General features: G+C 43.8%; 1 protein-coding gene across 1 annotated transcript in view; it reads left to right on the top strand.

Annotated features, from left to right (window-relative positions):
- Positions 1-17,193, top strand: part of LOC144892923 (complement factor H-like) — a 47,309-nt gene extending 30,116 nt beyond the window's left edge. The window contains exons 3-5 of the mRNA XM_078781483.1: positions 12,305-12,487; positions 12,917-13,114; positions 16,916-17,193. Coding sequence (XP_078637609.1) covers positions 12,305-12,487; positions 12,917-13,114; positions 16,916-17,178 — 644 coding nt within the window. The 3' untranslated portion in view covers positions 17,179-17,193. The remainder of the gene's footprint in view (positions 1-12,304; positions 12,488-12,916; positions 13,115-16,915) is intronic.
- Positions 17,194-19,626: the final 2,433 nt, after the last annotated feature.

Genomic DNA, 19,626 nt, shown 5'->3' with positions numbered 1-19,626 from the left:
ACAACATTTGAGAGCAGGGACATCGAGAGAACTGTGGGAGGGAGAGGGCTTGTAGGCTATGAGCCAGACCCTCAAATTTTCGACATTATGCTCAATCAGAGGGAGGATGGCTAACAGTTATTTTTGGCAAGGCCAGGGACCCTCGTGCTGAAAAAAATGTGATAGCAGTGTGAAACTCTTAGCCGTATCTGTGTTATCATCACATTTGTCAGACCACCCCAATAACGCTTTCGGTAATTTTTCCGCCTAAGATTTAGGGGGTAGGGTTCGTTTTGGGGCTTTCAAATAATATCTCCTATATGTATCAGTTAGTGTTGTATACCAGGTGAAAGGTAATTGAATTATCTTTCACATGATGTATAGAAAGTGCCTGTGTGATATATAGTAACCTCTTTATGATCATTAAAACATAATTATTTCCGCCAACCCTCAAAAATTTATCACAAAATCCCCAATGAAAACAAAATTCGGCAAAAATTCAGTTTGGCGGATATTAAATGAATTTTTGAATTTGAGAAACACACAGTATGATTAAAGTCAAATTTGGGCCTTAAATCTCATACACCTTGATAAAGATGAGAAAATCCAATATACAGTAGTTGCTGTAACCATGACCTAAAATCCATAAATGTATATCTTTCCGCTCTTATGATATATTGATTTACATTTTACGATTTTTGACCGACAGCATGTATATAGTTTGTATACCATTATTGGTCTAAAAATAGTATATATAATATTGGGATGTCAGCCATATATAGGCCAAAAAGTACTGAAATTGGTGTCAGAAATGTCTAATTCTAAAAATATGAAGGCATTATGACCAAACTGTATGTGGTGTTCTTGAATATACCACAGACGTATGATGCATGTGATGATTAACCTACTCCATGTATATGTATGTATCCTGATGTACCCTAACTTGGCGAGATAATTTACATCATATTCATGCAAACGTTTTTAGTCTTGTAGTGTTGTATGGTTCTCTTATATTACCAGCTATACATAAAGTAAACCAAAGGAAAACAATGTACTTTCTATTTAAGCAACATATATTTGTAGACATCATACCATAAAGTGCACGAGTTATCAATTCAGCGTACACCATATTTGTTACACATATGTACATGATCTTTCTCCATCCAGTTCTACAATTCAGAAGTTATCCTCGTCATCGTCGTCGTCTTCTTCATCATCTTCTGCCGAACTGTCATCACTCTCACCATACACTCTCTGGTTGTCACATGTGGTGAGTTTGCACATGTCTGTGCACTTCAAACCACTGGCCATGCAGACACACATGGGTAGTGTGCATCTTTTCGACCAGGTGCATGCCAGTAAATCCAGAACCGCCTGTGGTGCGGGCTGTCCTTGCATCCAGTCGACTGCCAGCTGCACGCGACCATCCTGGGTATCCCAGTGCCATCCTTTCCCGATTGGACTCGGTACTGCTGGATCCATCTTGAGACTCCTCTTCCAAATAGCGGCTTGATAGTTGGCTCGCTGGGCATGTTTGGTTAAGCAGTCTTTGCACGGAGGTAGCTGGTGACTGTCGATCTCTCCCCTCTTGGCACAGAACAGGTGATATCTCAAGTCATTCACTTTCACTGTCCCCGACTTCGGTGCATACATGAGACAAGTGAAGTTCTCCAATTTATCCATCAGTTCCTCACTGACGTCCCAGTCCTCTCCCAGCTGTGTACATGCATCCTGCACATCTTTGTTGGTTCTGATGAGTTTTAGTGCAGTCAGTTTTCCTCGTCCAGCGAACGTGCTGACTGTGTCGCATCCGGTATAGGCATGCATTCCAATTAGGGCCTGACATACATTTGTGCCGACTGACTTTCCTATTTTCCCTATGTCTAGGATTTTAGCCCTTGCTTTGGTGCCACATTTCTGAAACAACTTGGCATGAATCTTGGTATGAAATGCCAAGCCAATGACAAGTACGTCGGTGTCATCTGAGCTAATAAGCACAGACTGGTATCCATGTGCGGCAGCATGGGCAGCATGCAAGAACAGACGACCATCTGCTTCCTCGTGTGTGCTTTCCAGGGCCACTACTTCTTGGCTAGCATCAGATGTGATCTGATAACACTTGTCATCGCATGTTACAAAGAGAACCTTTCCCTGTAGGCGTCTGATGTACTCTGGTTTCTTCCACTCTTCGACCAGGAACATGATAAGACTTGACTTGTTCCCAACATAGCTGAGAAACTTGCGCCATTGCCTTACAATTTGAGATGCCGTGATGTTTTTCAGCTCAAGTCCAAGTTCTTCCCCCCTGGTTAACCGTTCGCTGTTTTTGATGGAAGTCTCCTTGTAGGTGTCAAAGACGACATCGATCCTCTGGCTACTGCATCCATCCTTCAGGGCCATGGATAGGACAATCATGGCCACTTCGGCAAATGTAGTTTGATCACCTGCCACCTTCTGTATAAGGAGCATCCCGTCAATAATTGTTGCCGAATTGTCGGGTATCCTTTCAGCCGGGGTCACAGTCCTTTGCAAGGCCGTGGCTAGGGCAGCTTTGTTGGTTTTCCGTAGAAGGCCTTCGGGTGTCGCCAGGGCCCATGGCAAGGGACCTAGAGGATGAGATAGCACCTCTGCCATGTGAAGATCTCGGCCCTGTGCCATCACGATAATTCTACCAAATAGAGCTCTGTCTGCTTGAAGAATTACTGCCCTGCCATTGCTTCTGCATTCCTTCTTCTTAGTGAGGTTGCTGAAAGTCTTCAGCTTGTTCAGTTGCAAAGGGTCGTGGAATTTCTTGATTGGTGGGTTGCTCTCAAGTCGCTCAATCTTGAAGTTTGTGTAGCACTTGTGTCTGACTTCCCATGCTTTCTCCAGATCCTTGGCAATATTTGGAGGGGCTGCGCGTGCGGTGGAAATACTGATGAGAGAGCTGGCCATAGTGAATGGGTTCACCCAACTCTGGATCAGAGTTATCAGTGATGATACAGCGTCCTCATCTTTCTTGATCCGTGTTCGCTGCAGATCCGCGTGTTGTACGTGTGTGTTGCTCACATTCACCATTTCCCTCATCTGGCGGAGAAACGCACTCCTGTGTTCGGATGTGACATAGTAGCGCTTCACTGCTCCAGATTTCAAGTTGAACCTGGTAGTGCCACCTGGTGTCTGTGTGCCTTTGTTGACAGTGACCTCAGTCGTTTGGTCAACTGGAATGCGTCCAAACGGATTGCTTTTTGACATTTGAACTGAGAAGTACCCATCCGAGAACGCTTGGAAGATGCCAGGGTGCTGCGTTGGAAGGTTTGTCATTTGTGCGTAGTATGCTGATAAATACCGTGCATAGTTGATTTTGTCGTATGCAAAGCACCAAGGAAGAGGCTTGGATAGCAGATAGATGTAATGGCCAATTACCTTCTCGGGAAGCGCGCAGTAGAGCAAGCAAGACCGTTTCAACGATATCCACGTATGACATCCAGAATGACGACAATTCACCATTATCATGACGAAGGTGATGCAGGAATTGCTTCCAAACAGCCTGAACTTCTTCACACGATTGATCTTCCAACAGGTTGTTCCACTGGCTCTCATCTTGTCCCAATTCAGCAACTTCTGCTAACAACGTAGTGACCGTCTGTGTTGCCTCTGGTCGCATCTTTTCCAACCAAGGGAGAAATTCAATCCACGCAAGCCTCATGAATGCTTTGTAGATGCTCTTATGTACACGGACTGCTCGGTTGTACATCTTCCCCTCCATAACCCGATTGAGTGAGCCTTCTGCGACGATTCCTGTTTCGATGCAAAAGTCTCTAAGACCAGCATCTTGGAAACGAGCACCAAGAATCGACATCACATTGCAGATTGTGTGGAACGTGCCGAGGCGAAGTACGATGTTAGCATATGTGTCTGTGTGTTTCCAGACGATCTCGGCAGCCTTAGCATACAGGGCCTGATCCATGACGACGACGATGTCCTGCAAGTGTAGGATCTGTCGGACGCTTTCAGACTGCTTCAAGATTTCTGCGACTGTGGACATCTCTGTAGCTGGTGCATTTATTGTAGGCATATATCTAACAATATCCTGAGAGATGCTGATAGATGCCCTGATGGTGATGTTGAATCCTGTCCAACTTGGTGTTTTTTGTGTTACTGGGTCCACCTGACGGGCAATGACCCAAAGAAGATTCTTGATTTGAGCAACTTCCATAGCCATCTTGTTTTCCGCTGCAGCTGTTGATAATGTTTGTAGTGGATGAGGCCCAACACGTTCACCTGCAATGTAGACAGGCAGTGTTTCTTCTGTTATGCAGACTGTTCTTTGCTTGAGCTTCTCGATCTTCGGAAGTGGCTCCTTTGGAAAGTGTGGTCCATACATTTTGGCCTGCACTGCAATGCCATTGACTCGATGTGTTGTTCCTTTCCCGGTCAGCGTCTCTTCCAGTCTATCAATGTTATCCCATGCCAAGTTTGTGAATACATACGGCTGGATGCTGCTTGGTAGGACTGTTTGCTCATTTAAGTTTGCTGCAAGTTTTTGAAGACATAGTGCAGTGTCATTTTCCTCCAGTTGAGTGTAGGATATTGCATGTCCAAGATGATTCAATGTGCGAATTAGTTCTACGTTCCCTGTGAGAGTCTTAACTGCATATGGGAGCAACATGTGTTTCGGAGGCTTTTGTTGTCCACAGCTCACTGCATAGATAATGTCCTGGCTGAAAGATTGCATCAGCATGATGACCCTGTTTGATGGAAGCTCGTTTTCCGGATCTCCAGTCAAGAGGCCAAGCATAAAGCGCTGGAGATAGACGGGAACGCCGAAAGAGTCATTGTCGACGTCGGCTGGATGATAGGGCCATGGAGTTGGTTTGTTATCCTTCCTTATCATCGATCTGATGTGTGTCGATGTCTGATCAATGACTTTGGACATGTTTGATGATTTCCCTTTCCAAATGCTCAGTTGTTGTTTAAGTGTTTGTATTTCTTTGACAGCATCTTGTAGTGTTACATTATCAGGTACGACAATCAGTTTTCCACTGTTGTCTTGAAAGATGTGAACGCTATTTCCAAGATCAGTTTACAGTTTCCGTGCGAGGTTTTTTCTTGTAGCAGTTATTATCCCATGCAACCCTCTTGATGTCATTATCGATTGTAGGTGCTCTACCAGCGTTGTCATCCTAACAATTTCCTTATTCGGGATTATATGGTTCCGGATGTATACTAGCAACTCATTGTATGCTTCTTCTTCAGTGTAGTCAGATTCGTTTGTGGCGGCCGTGTTTCTGTCATGTGCATCTTTAGTGCTTGGTCTCGTGTAACTTCTGTAGCAAGAGAAATGGTATCGTGCTTCAGCTGCCACAATGTCTCTACTTGTGGCAGCCATGATTTTCGTGTCACATTTACACACGGCGCTGTTTCGCAGTGTTTCATCTGCTCTCAGATCAACAGCCTTGCTCAACTTTTCACGGGATGACGTTCCCTTGCACGGTCTTTCCACAGAATATACAATCCAGTTCATAGATGCGTGATTCCGAAGATGCCCTTCTGGCTTGTCTCTCTCGAACATGTTGCAGCAGCATCGTCGGTTAAATTGGATTCAGCTTTTCGTTTCAGTGCTTCCAAATCTCGCTTCATGGTGAACACGCTCCTGCACTGCCTGTGGTAGAATACTCGGGGAATCTCCTTCTCTGGCAGCGACTGAGCAAGGTCGAGAATGGGTGCATGGTTCCGTATTTTGGCCGCATCCAGCAATGTAGTCCACGAATCGAATGTTTGAGGGCTTATGAGCGGATCTTCTGGTTTGACATCTAACGATAGCTTATGAATGATACAAACGTCCTTGGGAACTTTCTGAGTGATCGCAATCTCCATTGCAAGTATTTGTTCAATTGTCTATCTGCGGTACACTCTGTTTCACCACCACCAATATCACCACCACCGTCTCACCTGGAAAGACACATAATATCGAATGAGACCACCACCACCACCACTACTACAAATTAGCATCAGTTGCTATAGTTGCTTAAAAATGTATTCTGCACCAACAAATCTACAAAGAGAAATACATTAGATGTCGTGCACCGCTGTCATGGTTGCAAATCACCTAAAATATAATGAAAATATTGACATTGATGACAACATTCGTATTAGCATGTCTACACATATTGCATTGAATTTCATAGCACATCATGATCATATGTGTGAGGATATTGACTCTAATTATACTGCATGTGTGTCTCAAATCGAAACATACCTTTTACATACCTTTTGATTTTTGCCTATTTTTGTTCCTAAAATTGGGGATTTTGTGATGACGTTTTGAGAGTTGGTGGAAATAATTATGTTTTAATAATCATTATAAAGAGGTTACTATAGATCACACAGGCACTTTCTATACATCATTTGAAAGGTAATTCAATAACCTTTTACCTGATATACCACACTAGCTGATATATACACGTGATATTATTTGAGAGCCAAAAAACTAACCCCACCCCCTAAATCTTAAGCGGGAAAAATGACCCGAAAAGCGATAAATGGGTGATCTGACAAATGTGATGATAACACAGATACGGCTAAGAGTTTCACACTGCTATCACATTTTTTTCAGCACTAGGGACCTTGGCCTTGCCAAAAATAACTGTTAGCCATCCTCCCTCTGATTGAGCATAGTCGACCCCTCGGCTCATAGCCTATTGGGGGGAGGTGGGAGAGGTATAAAACATATGGACACTGCAAGGACTTCCAGGAAAGAAGTTGGAATTTCGAAAAAGTGTATCTGGGGTGAAATTAGCGGGGGTAGAAAAGATCAAGGTTTTGGATGGGGGAAGATTAGAGATGGTGGTGAACAGCTGTTTTAAAGACCTGGACTCCTGGAGGGAGGAGTGGGATTGAAGGGAGTGGGGGAGTTTGTTCCAGAGGCGGGAGAAAAGGGGAATGAAAGAGTGAAGGTGAGCAGAGAGTCTTGATTTTGGCAGGTTAACCATAAGTGGGTTGCTGACAGATCTTGTGCGACCTGTACGAATATTTGGGGGACAGAGCACAGAGAGAGCTGGGGGAGCAAGGCCGGAGAGGAGTCGGCAGAAGACAGAAAGACCACCAACTTGCCTGCGGTGAGTGAGTGAAAAGCCCTCGGAGTTAGCTTCATCGCGGGAGATTCCAATAATTCTGAAAGCTTTGGTTTCAACAGCGTGAAGCCGAGCTAGGTGTGAGGCAGGAGCACCGGCCCATAGGGGAGAACAGTATTCCATTGAGCTGCGGATGAAAGCCTTGTATGTGGTGAGGAGCTCAGGTGTGCCAAGGAAGGACTTCGCACGACGGAGGATGCCCAGTCGGCGACTGGCGTTGGAGGTCAGCTTGGAAATGTGGTTTTCCCAAAAAAGATCATGGCATATAGTGAGACCCAAAAGCTTGAGCGACAGAACTTCTTGGAGAGGATGGTTGAGATAGTAGATGGGAGGGTTGTCCAGTCGGTCTTTTCGGAGAGACATAGTAAGAGTGTGAGATTTGTCAGGATTGAAAGACATGTTCCACTTGTTTGACCAGTCTGTGATTTTGTCCAGGTCTGCAGAGAGTGAGGAGGCTGCAGACAGCCGATCTGAGGGATGAGGAATGGAGCAGCAGAGAGTGGAGTCATCAGCAAAGAGATAGAGAGGATTTTCCAGAGAGTCACAGAGATCATTGATGAAGACCAGAAAAAGCACAGGGCCCAGAACGCTAACTTGGGGAACTCCAGCCAGTAAAGGAAGGGGCGATGAGAGAAATCCATTCAGGGCCACACGTTGAATATGACCAGAGAAGAAGTCCGCGAGCCTAGCGTGGAGATTTCCATGGATACCATAGGAGGAGAGTTTGGTGAGCAGAGCTGGGTGCCAGACCGTATCGAAGGCACGTGATATGTCAAGGGAGACAGCTCTGATTTCCTGGTTGGCATTGAGGACCTCCATCCATTGTTGAGACAGCAGAAGCAACATGTCCAGAGTAGAATGACCTGGTCTGAATCCAAATTGATGATCGGAGATCAAGCCATTGGAGAAGAGGAAGGATTTGATATCCGAAGCAATGATGGATTCCATGACTTTGCTGATAATTGGGAGCAGGCTGATTGGTCTGTAGTTGCAAGGATCTGTTTTTGTACCTTTTTTGTGTAAAGCGGTAATGTTTGCTGATTTCCAAGATGCTGGCAGATGACCTTGAGCAAAAGAGAGGGTGAAAAGAACAGAGAGAGGGTGAGATAGAGCGGCAGAGCAGGATTTTAGGACCCGTGGGCTGATGCCGTCTGGTCCAGTTGCAGAATCGGAGTCGAGGTTTGACAAAAACTTCTCAACCTTGTCAGGAGAGAAAGACACAGAGTCCAGGAGTAGTTGGTTTCGACTGGGTAAGGTGGGAACACAGAGAGATGGGTTTGGGACACAAGATTTTGAGGCAAACACAGAGTTGAGGCATTCGGCTTTGTCACGTGCGGTGTCAACTGTGTAGCCATTTGAGGTGAGGGAGGGGATGGAGGGGGAACAAACACCAGAAACGGATTTGACCAGACGCCAGCAGGATTTTGAGGAAGGAGACAGTTTTGATAGTTCATTCTTGAGTGTGGAGAGATAGTGCTTCCTGGCACTCCTGAGGGTAGACACACACTTGTTCCGAGCTTGGTGGAAGGAACTGAGATTGCCTTCAGTTGGATTTGCCTTCCAAGAGGCAAAGGCAAGTTGTTTCAGGGCAACTGCCTCACCACAAGATTCAGTGTACCATGGATGGGAGGAAGGGTAAGACAACTGAAGACGAGATGGGATAAATCTGTGCATGAGAGAGAGCAGTTTGCTTTGGAAGAACTCCCAGGAAGAATTGATATCAGAGGCAGTAGAGATGGGAGACTAGTCCAGATGATTGATGGCTGTTTGCAGCCCGTGCCAGTCGGCCTGAGTAGTCTAGTAGGAAGACTAGGTCCCCCTGCACCCCCCGGAGATATACTTCTAATCAGTGTTTCTAGATTGGAAAAAATGTGTAGAAAATGACTAGCTATGGCCCCAAGCTGAAAAAATGTCCCACATACCATTTTTATGCAAATTACTGCTGCCATTATCAAAAAAAGACTAGGTCCCCCTGCACCCCCCGGAGATATACTTCTAATCAGTGTTTCTAGATTGGAAAAAATGTGTAGAAAATGACTAGCTATGGCCCCAAGCTGAAAAAATGTCCCACATACCATTTGTATGCAAATTACTGCTGCCATTATCAAAAACACGATTTTTGACATATCTCAGCCAATATTGCAGATAATTGAAAAATGAAGGTGTCTAGACCCATGTTTTGAAGGGCATAGATCATGATAGAACTATTCATAACATGATTACATGTGTCTATGGTATACTAGTATGCTAATTAGTGCTTTATTTACAAAATAATCACAGTTTTACGAAATAATAGACTCATATTAAGGTCCGTCTACACAGACGTTAACACAAAGTTTTATTTTTCTAAATATTACAACTGTCAAAATAGAAATATTTAGAAAAATAAAACTTTGTGTTAACGTCTGTGTAGACGGACCTTAATATGAGTCTATTATTTCGTAAAACTGTGATTATTTTGTAAATAAAGCACTAATTAGCATACTAGTATACCATAGACACATGTAATCATGTTATGAATAGTTCTATCATGATCTATGCCCTTCAAAACATGGGTCTAGACACCTTCATTTTTCAATTATCTGCAATATTGGCTGAGATATGTCAAAACTCGTTTTTTTGATAATGGCAGCAGTAATTTGCATAAAAATGGTATGTGGGACATTTTTTCAGCTTGGGGCCATAGCTAGTCATTTTCTACACATTTTCTCCAATCTAGAAACACTGATTAGAAGTATATCTCCGGGGGGTGCAGGGGGACCTAGTCTTTTTTTGATAATGGCAGCAGTAATTTGCATAAAAATGGTATGTGGGACATTTTTTCAGCTTGGGGCCATAGCTAGTCATTTTCTACACATTTTTTCCAATCTAGAAACACTGATTAGAAGTATATCTCCGGGGGGTGCAGGGGGACCTAGTCTTCCTACTAGACTAGAGTGAAATGCCAGACTCGTCGACGCTGAGGAGGCTCTCTGAGAATGGCCAGAGAGATGTCTACTTTAACAAGCACATGATCAGAAGAACCGATTGGAGCAGAAGAAGAGCAGCAGACATTTGCAGGGAAGTTTGTCATAACCAAGTCTAGAAGAGAAGATACACCATTGGTTGAGATCCGGGTTGGGAAATTGACAGATTGTGTCAGTCCCAATGATTCACAGAAGTCCTTTGCTGAGGTGCCATGGCTGGTGAGAGAGGAACCCACACCCAGCCAGCTGGCATGATGACAGATGAAGTCGCCACATATGAGGAAGAGAGAGTTTGGATGAGTTGATAGAATTTGGTCCATGTTGTCAGACAGTGACATGGAAATGGAGTCATCACTGTTTGGAGGACGGTACAGAACACATATGAACAAAAGGTGGGAGCGGAGAGGAAGCCGTAGCCAGAGGTACTCCTGGGGGTGGGGTGGAGAGAGGGCAGTGCAAGGAGAGTGAGGAAGAGAGTTTTTGATAAAGATAGCAACCCCAACACCAGGACCAGGCTCAAGTCTATCATACCGGAGGAGGGAGTAACCAGGAAGGGATATTGAGGAATCAGAGACATCTTGAAGGAGGAAATTTTCTGTTAAGCCGATCAAGTCTGGATTGTCAGAAGCAACCTGAATGGAGAGATCAATCAGGTTTGAGTGAAGGACCCGGATGTTCAAAGTCCATACCGTTGAGGAAGAGGAAGGGGGAGCATTGGATACAGGACAGGGGAGGGGGGAGGGATAGGGTAAGAGGAGGAAGAGGAGGAGGCGGTAGGGAGAGCTGTTGATAGTGTGTCAGAGATTTCACAAGAGTTACAAGAAAGGGAAGGATGAGGAGGATGAAAGGTTTGATGGTGATTGGATGAGGCACAGTGAGGGGTTCTTTGAGGGGGGCAGAGGAAAGTAGAAGGTTGGGGGAGGTGGAGATATGAGATAGACGGGAGATGAAGTGGGGAGGAGGCAGCTTTGAGAAGGATGTGGGAGGGGGGAGAATTGGAGAGGGATGGTAGGGGGGTAGATTTGATGGGGAGGGGTTGGGGGGGAGTTTTGAAGAGGAGGGGTTAGGGGGGAGTTTAGGAGGGGAGGAGCAATGGGGGAGTTTAGGAGGGGAGGGGCAAGGGGGGAGATTTGGAGGGGAGGTGCAAGGGGAGCGTTTAGAAAGTGGATGATTTATGAAAGACGAACATTTATAACAAATTGGGTTTATTGAGATTTTTCAAGTTAGCGATCCGTTTAAGAACGATGGAAGAGGGGTGGAATGAATGTGAATTTAGAGCATGTAGTGATTTAGAATGATAAGAGATTGAATTTTTTTTGCAGTGGAATGAGTTGGAGAGGAAATTGAAAAGAGCCTTTTAAATCGGAAGAAAAACAGCGTGTTGTGATATACCACTGAATAAAACACTGCAGGGGAAAGTTTAAACATATTTAAACAGAACCGTGAAGAACAATCTAATATTCACAAAAATACCAACGGGGAGAGGGAGCCTAGAGGGACAACCACGAGTCACGTGAACAGGGCAAAAGATGTCGTCAAAACAGATCTGGGGAATGGCGTGAAATGGGGGTGAAACACGTGGTCGAAGAATGAACGAAACGAAAAGAACAAAGAAGGAAATGTTTTTTTTTCGTTAAGAATTTAAACACGGAAGTATGGGGTGAAAAGACTGGGAAAAAACTGAGAACACGAGAGTAGAAGGACCACAATCGACCACTGGGTGAAAACAAGCCTCAAGGTAGAAAGCTTCAAGAACTAGGCTGCAAAATAACGCGGCACGAACTACTCGACTATTATATACAGGTATGAAAGATTAACACCGATAATCTTCCAAGGGACGCACTATTGGTACACACACGTAAGATAAATACAGTTTCGACAAAAATACAATTTGAACAATTACTTAACTTCGAGCGTGCGTGAGGATCGGGACAGCTTCGAAAGACCGTGACCTCCCCCGCAAGATCTCGCGAGATCGAGATCTGTCTTTATTTCCTTTCTTCGTACATTTTGAACAGGTGCACATGCACCATATTATTTGAGACCTCACTGTCAACAGTCCTAACTCAATGCAGGTGGATTCCTCCAATGATGTTTCATTTCAAACATACCTGCTGGGTATATTTATTGTGCTCGGCTTTCTTTACTCGTACCTAACTCTTGTCTCATTGTTTTCCCCATTTTTCTTCAACAAGTTGATCTCTGATGTGTACTTGTCTCACGTGTCTACCTCTCTTTTCCCAGCCAAACGGTGCTCTGGACTTCAGGAGCCAGACAATGGAGGATACAAGTTCATCATTGGGACTGACGGAGTGTTTGGGAGTAAAGTGGAATTCTTCTGTGATCCCGGTTTTCAGCTTAGCAGTTCGAGGAATACTGCTACTTGTTTGGCCAATGGCTGGAGCAGGACGCCACTAGTTTGTGAAGGTTGAATTTTTTTTGCCATGATTGTTCACACCATTTGTCCTCATCACTGTAAAACTGATAGAAATGTTGGTCATACCTGTAGTGATGCTGCTTTATTCCGAGGTCTAAAGCACATAGTTCAGTGACGTTCTTGTTGAGGCGATTTTTATTTTACTTTTTGAAATCCTTGCAAAAGGGACGTGGTATATAGAACCGTCATCACCTCACCTCCTCTACTTTCCAAGCAGAATTTTCACACAGACTTCTGAAAGCTCTTGAGCAGCTGCAGCATGAGTTTGATACCATTATATTACCGACTTGTGTACTAAAGGAAAAAAAATCATCAACCAATACACAATCATTTACAACTGTGAAGGTAAAAAATGCAGTGTAAAAGGGAAAAATATTAAAATGTATGTTTTTTCTCTCTCTTCCCCAAAACATTTTTAGCTGCAATATGTCTGTTTCCAGACATCCCAGAGAATATTGAATACAGGGTGCTGAACACCCACAGAACTGAACTCGGGATTCCATACCCAGGTGTTCTAAAGTTCTATTGCGAGTCTGATTCTGACAGCAGGCATGGTTCAGGGCATTCAAACTGCCAGGAGGATGGAACCTGGAGTCATGAACCACCCACGTGCAAAAGTAAGGAGGATTCAAAACGGTGGATTCAACTTTGTTACTTGCAAAATCGAACATTTTTCAAGTATGTCTGTTGGTCTTGTGCATTAATCTCTGTCTGTCTGTCAACCGCGTGCAGGTCGCAATTTTAAACTGTTCTTTACGAAACTCCACGAAATGGTAGAGTTGGTCATAAGGAAGAAGCCTATTGATTTTTAGGTCAAAAGTCAAAGCTCAACTTGTGGTCAAATTTTAAAATTGTCATTTTTCATCCGATCAATTTGAAAGTTGCACAGCATTTGCATATTGTCACCAAATTGTACAACGAACTATTTTTGAGGTTAAAAGGTCAAAGATAACTGAAGGTCAAACTTCTACAATCATCAATTTTCATCTGAAAAATCGGCACTTTTCATCAAATTAACCTGTAGATTGAAGAAAATTTCATAGTGCACCACTGAATTGGGAAACCAGCTCTTTTTGAGGTCTAAAGGTGAAAAGGTCAGCACAAGGTCATACATCTCATATCATCAGTTTTCATCTGAAAAATAATACATTTTAATGCGATTGACCCGAGCTTTGATTAAGATCGTCAATTTTAATCTTAATGAAATGGACAATTTGTTGTATCCATGGCAACTTTTTGGGGGAAGGGGTGTATTTTGCAAGTACCATGCTTTGCATGACTTCTTTCTTGTTTCATTTTCTTAATTATTGTTACGTTTGTGGGCGATAAATGAAGAAATACCTTGAAGAAAGTTCAGAGTCGTATAAATTTGCATGCTCCGAGTGTCGCGAAGAAGCAGAACCCACTCAATGTATCTAAGTGGTGTCGAATGTTTGGGTAAGATTGTATATGTGTCTCGATGCAAGGGGTGGAGCTATGCTAATTAGATAGGGCTTAAGGATAAACTCCAGTGTGTAATTGCTCTGTGATTTTTCCCTTGGTTGTTATAACTACAACGATCACACTGTAAATAATACAACTAATAATGTAAATAATAATTATAACAACTTTTGTTCACAACGCCACCAGGGATAACCAACACCCAGCAGTGCTGGGCCAGCACATTTGCCGATCGGCATGCAAGCCCCGCCTCACGGCCTTTGACGTCATCCGAACATTCCCGAAGAGAGATTAGACTCCGCCCCCTGACAAATCGTAACTGGGAGGCCATGCCCCAGCCTTCGTGATTGAGTAGCACTCGGTGATTGGACAGAGAGTGTGACGTCATAGTGGAACATTCGGGAGAGCACGAAAAAAGAACGCGGTCTCGCCATTTATGTCTCTCTCTTCTGGTCCTGGCTTCGCGTGAGGGACGGTTGCTTCGCTCACTCTTAAACTTTGTCTTGGTCGCGCTGGCAAACGGCTGCATCTCAGTACTGTCCGTTTGTGAAACTTTTGATGGTGGAGGGAGGAGGAAGAGGAAGACGTCTCACCCTAGCTAATTATCTTGCCTCGGTCACACGAGCAAACGGTCGCTTTTTGGCCTCGTGTGCGCCTGCGGAGACGTTCCGGAGCTCTTGGCGCGTCGGTCGGAAGGAGACAAGAGTGCGAGAGGACAGGCCAAACGCAATCCCTTCACGTTCCTTGGCGAGATGGAGAGGAGCTCCGTGCCATTGTGTGCATCTTTCCCGCGCACGGCTGCAGGCCCCTTTGTGCTGCCAAATATATTTGACAGCCTCGCTTGAACAACGCTAAGTGCCGGCACTATAAACACCAATTTATTTTTACTTTTGTTTTCCCCTTATTTGTATACAAGACTGAGTGGAGGGTCCCTTATTTAGGAATTTTAGTTTTTACCTCACCTTTCATTGTTATTTGCATTTATTAGCGCTGAGGAAGCGCCTCTAGCGAATGACTTCCAGCCAGTGTAACGCGAATTCCTGTCACAGGAATTCTGAGATCATATAAGTGTGACGTGGCAGTTCCTGATTGGTTCGTGTTGGGGAACCCCTTCTCGCTGCCGACGTGACGTAAATTCGCGCACGCGCACTGGTGAAGCGCGAGATTCGGCCCAAGGTTCTTATTATTATTATTATTATTATTATTTTTGTATACAAGATCGAGGCTCGAACCATGATCGAGGCTCGAAATTCCATGCCCGAACCTCAGCGCAATCCAAGAGGATTCACTTGTTTTCATTAAATCATTATTTGTCGAATTTTACTTTCCTTGTATTGTGGATTTTGCTGTCCCGTCTTCGTGTTTGTGGGTTTGGATTAGCCCCTGCATGTTTTCCGATCAGCTAAAGCCTCAAACCTTCCAGCGCTCGCGAAAAGATAATACAGCCAAGTTGGGTATATGCCTCGGTGTAAAGCTTGTTTTGGTCATTCGTCCTCTTGGGGTCTTAACCCCGAGGACACGACATGATAATTAATTACATCTGTCACCAAAGGTGGATGGGGGTTATGTTTTCACCCCTGTTTGTCTGTCTGTGAACAAAATATCTCAAAAAGTTGTGGAAGGATTCCGATGAAATTTGGCAGAGAGATGGCGTATGTGACAAGCCTGGTGTTGGGCTAGCGGCTAGGGTGCCAGCTTAGGATCCTAGGATCCTGGGTTCGAATCCCGGTCGATCGCTGAATTAACGCCAGGGGGGTTGACTCAGCCTGTCATCCTTCCAAGGTCGGCAAATTGAGTAACAGTTCACTGGTAATTCCCTGTTTGTCGTAAAAAGGCGACAAAAAGGGTTGGCGTCAGGAAGGGCATCCGGCCGTAAAACATTGCTTCAAAAAGGGGACCAAAAAACAACAACAACCACGGTCCCCGAAAAAGGCCAACCCCCGCTTGCAGGAAAAAATGGCCTCTAAAGGTGTATTTTTTTTTTTTTTTTTGTCACCAAAGGTGGATGGGGGTTATGTTTTCACCCCTGTTTGTCTGTCTGTGAACAAAATATCTCAAAAAGTTGTGGAAGGATTCCGATGAAATTTGGCAGAGAGATGGCGTATGTGACAATAATAAAATGATTAGATTTTGGTGAAGATCTGGATTTGGATCCAGCTAGCAGACTTTTAAAAGTGATTTTTCACCAATGGGTGATTGGGCCAGAAACGATACATAGCAGGATATCTCATTACGTTGTGGACTGATTTGGACGAAACTTGGTGGGGATGTTGGGTGCGTGACAAGGACGATTCGATTCGATTTTGGTGAAGATCTGAATAAGGATTCGGATATGAGAATTATTTAATTACAATTGATTCTTCACCATTGGGAGATCGGGCCAAAAACGATACATAGCTGGATATCTCAAAAAGTTAGCGATGGATTTGGACGAAATTTGGCAGAGACGTTGTGCATATGACAAGGACGAAATGATTCGATTTTGGTGAAGATCCGGATTCGGGAACTATAATGTTTTAAAGTGATTCTTTACCATTGGGTGATCTAGGGCCAAAACCGACAAATAGCAGGATATCTCAAAAAGTTATGGACAGATTTGGACAAAACTTGGTGGAGAGGTTTGGTTGTGTGCAAAGGACTAATCGTTTCGATTTTGGTGTGGAGATCTGAATATGGATTCGGATACAATAATTATTTAATTTTTAAGTGATTCTTCACCATTGAGTGATCAGGTGAAAAGCGATATACAACATGATATTTAAAAAAGTTATGGACGAGTTTTGAATAAACTTGGTGGACGAATTGGTTAGGTGATGAGAACAAGCCGATTAGATTGTGGTTCAGGTCCGAATCCAGATCCGGCCTATCAGTGGGATGCAAAACGTAAACTGTTCACCAGGCGGAAGTATGCTCTCTACTGAATGCCGTTCTAGTTCCTCATGAAATTATGACAATTCTTATATTCATGTTTCCATCAGGGGAAGTCTGCAGTACTCCACAATCATGGATAGACAATGGCGATCTGATGAACTGGAAAATGGTGTTTCAAAAGGGTGAACGTGCAGAATATGAATGCAAAGAGGAGTACATGCTGATTGGAAGGAGGATTTGTAAGGATGGATCTTGGAAGGATGAAGCAACACGGCAAAAGGGCCACATCTGGTGCAAACGAGGTAACTTTTATGTGCTAATTTCCTGCTTTATGTTTTTTAATTTTATGTTAAATTTTTGGTGCCATTGACCTTTGCTGTAAACTATTTTTTTTAAAAATCGATCATAGGCACGAATACTGCAGGTGAACGATAGAATGGGCAGCATGATAGCTCAGCTGGGATTATGATCACCAATGAACTGTCTACTTCCTGCTTGAAACCTGTCTGGGGCGGATTTAAATAAAAACTGCCGTTATGATGAAGTTCCAGCTCGGCTCTGTTTCTCAGGTGGTGTTGTCCTTTGGATGGGGACATTAAGCTGGAGTTTCAAAGCTAAAAGACCCCATGATAAATTTCTCCCAAAGTCCCCACGATAAATTTCTCCCGAAGTCCCCACGATAAATTTCTCCCGAAGTCCCCACGATAAATTTCCGCCAAAGTCCCCATGAGAAATTTCTCCCGAAGTCCCCACGAGAAATTTCGCCCGAAGTCCCTACGATAAATTTCTCCCGAATTCCCCACGATAAATTTCACCCAAATTCCCCACAATAAATTTCTCCCGAATTCCCCACGATAAATTTCCCCCGAATTCCCCACAATAAATTTCTCCCGAATTCCCCACGATAAATTTCCCCCGAATTCCCCACAATAAATTTCTCCCGAATTCCCCACGATAAATTTCTCCCGAATTCCCCATGATAAATTTCTCCCAAAGTCCCCACGATAAATTTCTCCCGAAGTCCCCACGATAAATTTCTCTCGAAGTCCCCACGATAAATTCCTCCCGAAGTCGCCACGATAAATTTCTCCCGAATTCCCCATGATAAATTTCTCCCGAAGTCGCCACGATAAATTTCTTCCGAATTCCCCACGATAAATTTCTCTCTTGACGTTACCTGTATTATGTTGGAGAGCTGAGGGTGTGGAGAGTGCACAGGCAGGATCGGATAAATGGCCTCCTGTCTCAAAGTTTTCACTTCTAAACACAAAATGATTATTTGAAATTTTCAGCAGAAAAATGGCTGTGATTGAACATACAGTCATGTGAAAAAGTAAGTACACCCCATGTAAAGTTTTGACTTTTTCAACATATTTCAACATACAGCTATTTGATCTTCATTTCAACAATATTGATAGACAAAGGTGATATAATAAAACAAATATCATGAAACATTTACATTTTGTAGTCCATTGTATAATTTAAATAAACATAAATGCAAATTTCGCATGTGGAAAAAGTAAGTACACCCTTGGCTCTAATAGGTGGTATTGCCCCCTTTGGCAGAAACAACCTGAAGTAGGCGTTTCTTATAACTGTCTACCAGTCTCTGACATCGACTGGGAGAAATTTTTGCCCACTCCTCCATGCATGATTCCTTCAGCTGTGCGATGTTTGAGGGCTTTCTTGCATGCACAGCTCGTTTCAAATCCCCCCACAACATCTCGATGGGATTTAGATCAGGGCTTTGACTTGGCCATTCCAGAACCCCCCATTTCTTTCTTTTCAGCCATTCCTTGGTGGATTTACTGGTATGTTTAGGGTCATTGTCATGTTGCAAGGTCCACCTTCGGTTGAGCTTCAACTTTCCGACAGATGGCCTCACATTATCCTCCAGCACCCTCTGGTACAATGAAGAATTCATAGTGGATTCTATGATGGTGAGCTGCCCATGCCCTGATGCAGCAAAGCTGCCCCAAACCATAATATTTCCACCACCATGCTTTACAGTTGGTATCAGGTTCTTGTGGTCAAATGCTGTCTTTGGTTTTCGCCAAACATGTCTTCTGGTACTGTGGCCAAATAGCTCTACCACTGACTCATCTGTCCAGAACACATTGTTCCAGAAGTGCTGGTCTTTGCCTCGGTGTTCATTGGCAAACTTTAGTCTTGCCCTGATGTTCTTTCTGGACAGCAAAGGTTTTCTCCTGGCACACCTCCCAAGTAGATCAAATTTGTGCAGCCTCTTTCTCATGGTAGACTCGTGCACTTTGACATCAACAGTGGCAAGAGCTACCTGTAGGTCCCATGATGACATTCTGGGGTTCTTAGAGACTTCTTTCAGCATCTTGCGGTCTGCACTCGGGCTGAACTTGCTGGGGCAGCCTGGCCTGAACAAGTTGGCAGTTGTTTGGAATCTTCTCCACTTGTAGATGATCTTCCGGACAGTCAAATGATTGATTTAAAATTGTTTGGAGATCTTTTTAAATCCCTTCCCAGACTCGTAGGCATCCATAACCTTCTTTCTGAAGGCCTCAGAGAGCTCTTTTGATCTAGCCATGGTGACGCCGCACACTTCAACAACAAAGAGCAAACCAAACTAAATATCTGAGGTTTAAATAAGACAGGTTCCTCCAAGAACCTCTCAAACGATGTTCTCATCATTTGCACCTGAGCTGGTGCACCTGATTCTAATTTTAGGTATTTGAAGTAGTGACAAATGTCGGGGTGTACTTACTTTTTCCACATGCGAAATTTGCATTTATGTTTATTTAAATTATACAATGGACTACAAAATGTAAATGTTTCATGATATTTG

The sequence above is a fragment of the Myxine glutinosa genome, chromosome 7 (genome assembly GCF_964187855.1).
Source record: "Myxine glutinosa chromosome 7, kmMyxGlut1.1, whole genome shotgun sequence".
Classification (NCBI taxonomy): Eukaryota; Metazoa; Chordata; class Myxini; order Myxiniformes; family Myxinidae; genus Myxine; species Myxine glutinosa.
The sequence above is the reverse complement of the archived record's forward strand: the minus strand, read 5'-3'. Positions and strand labels throughout refer to the sequence as shown.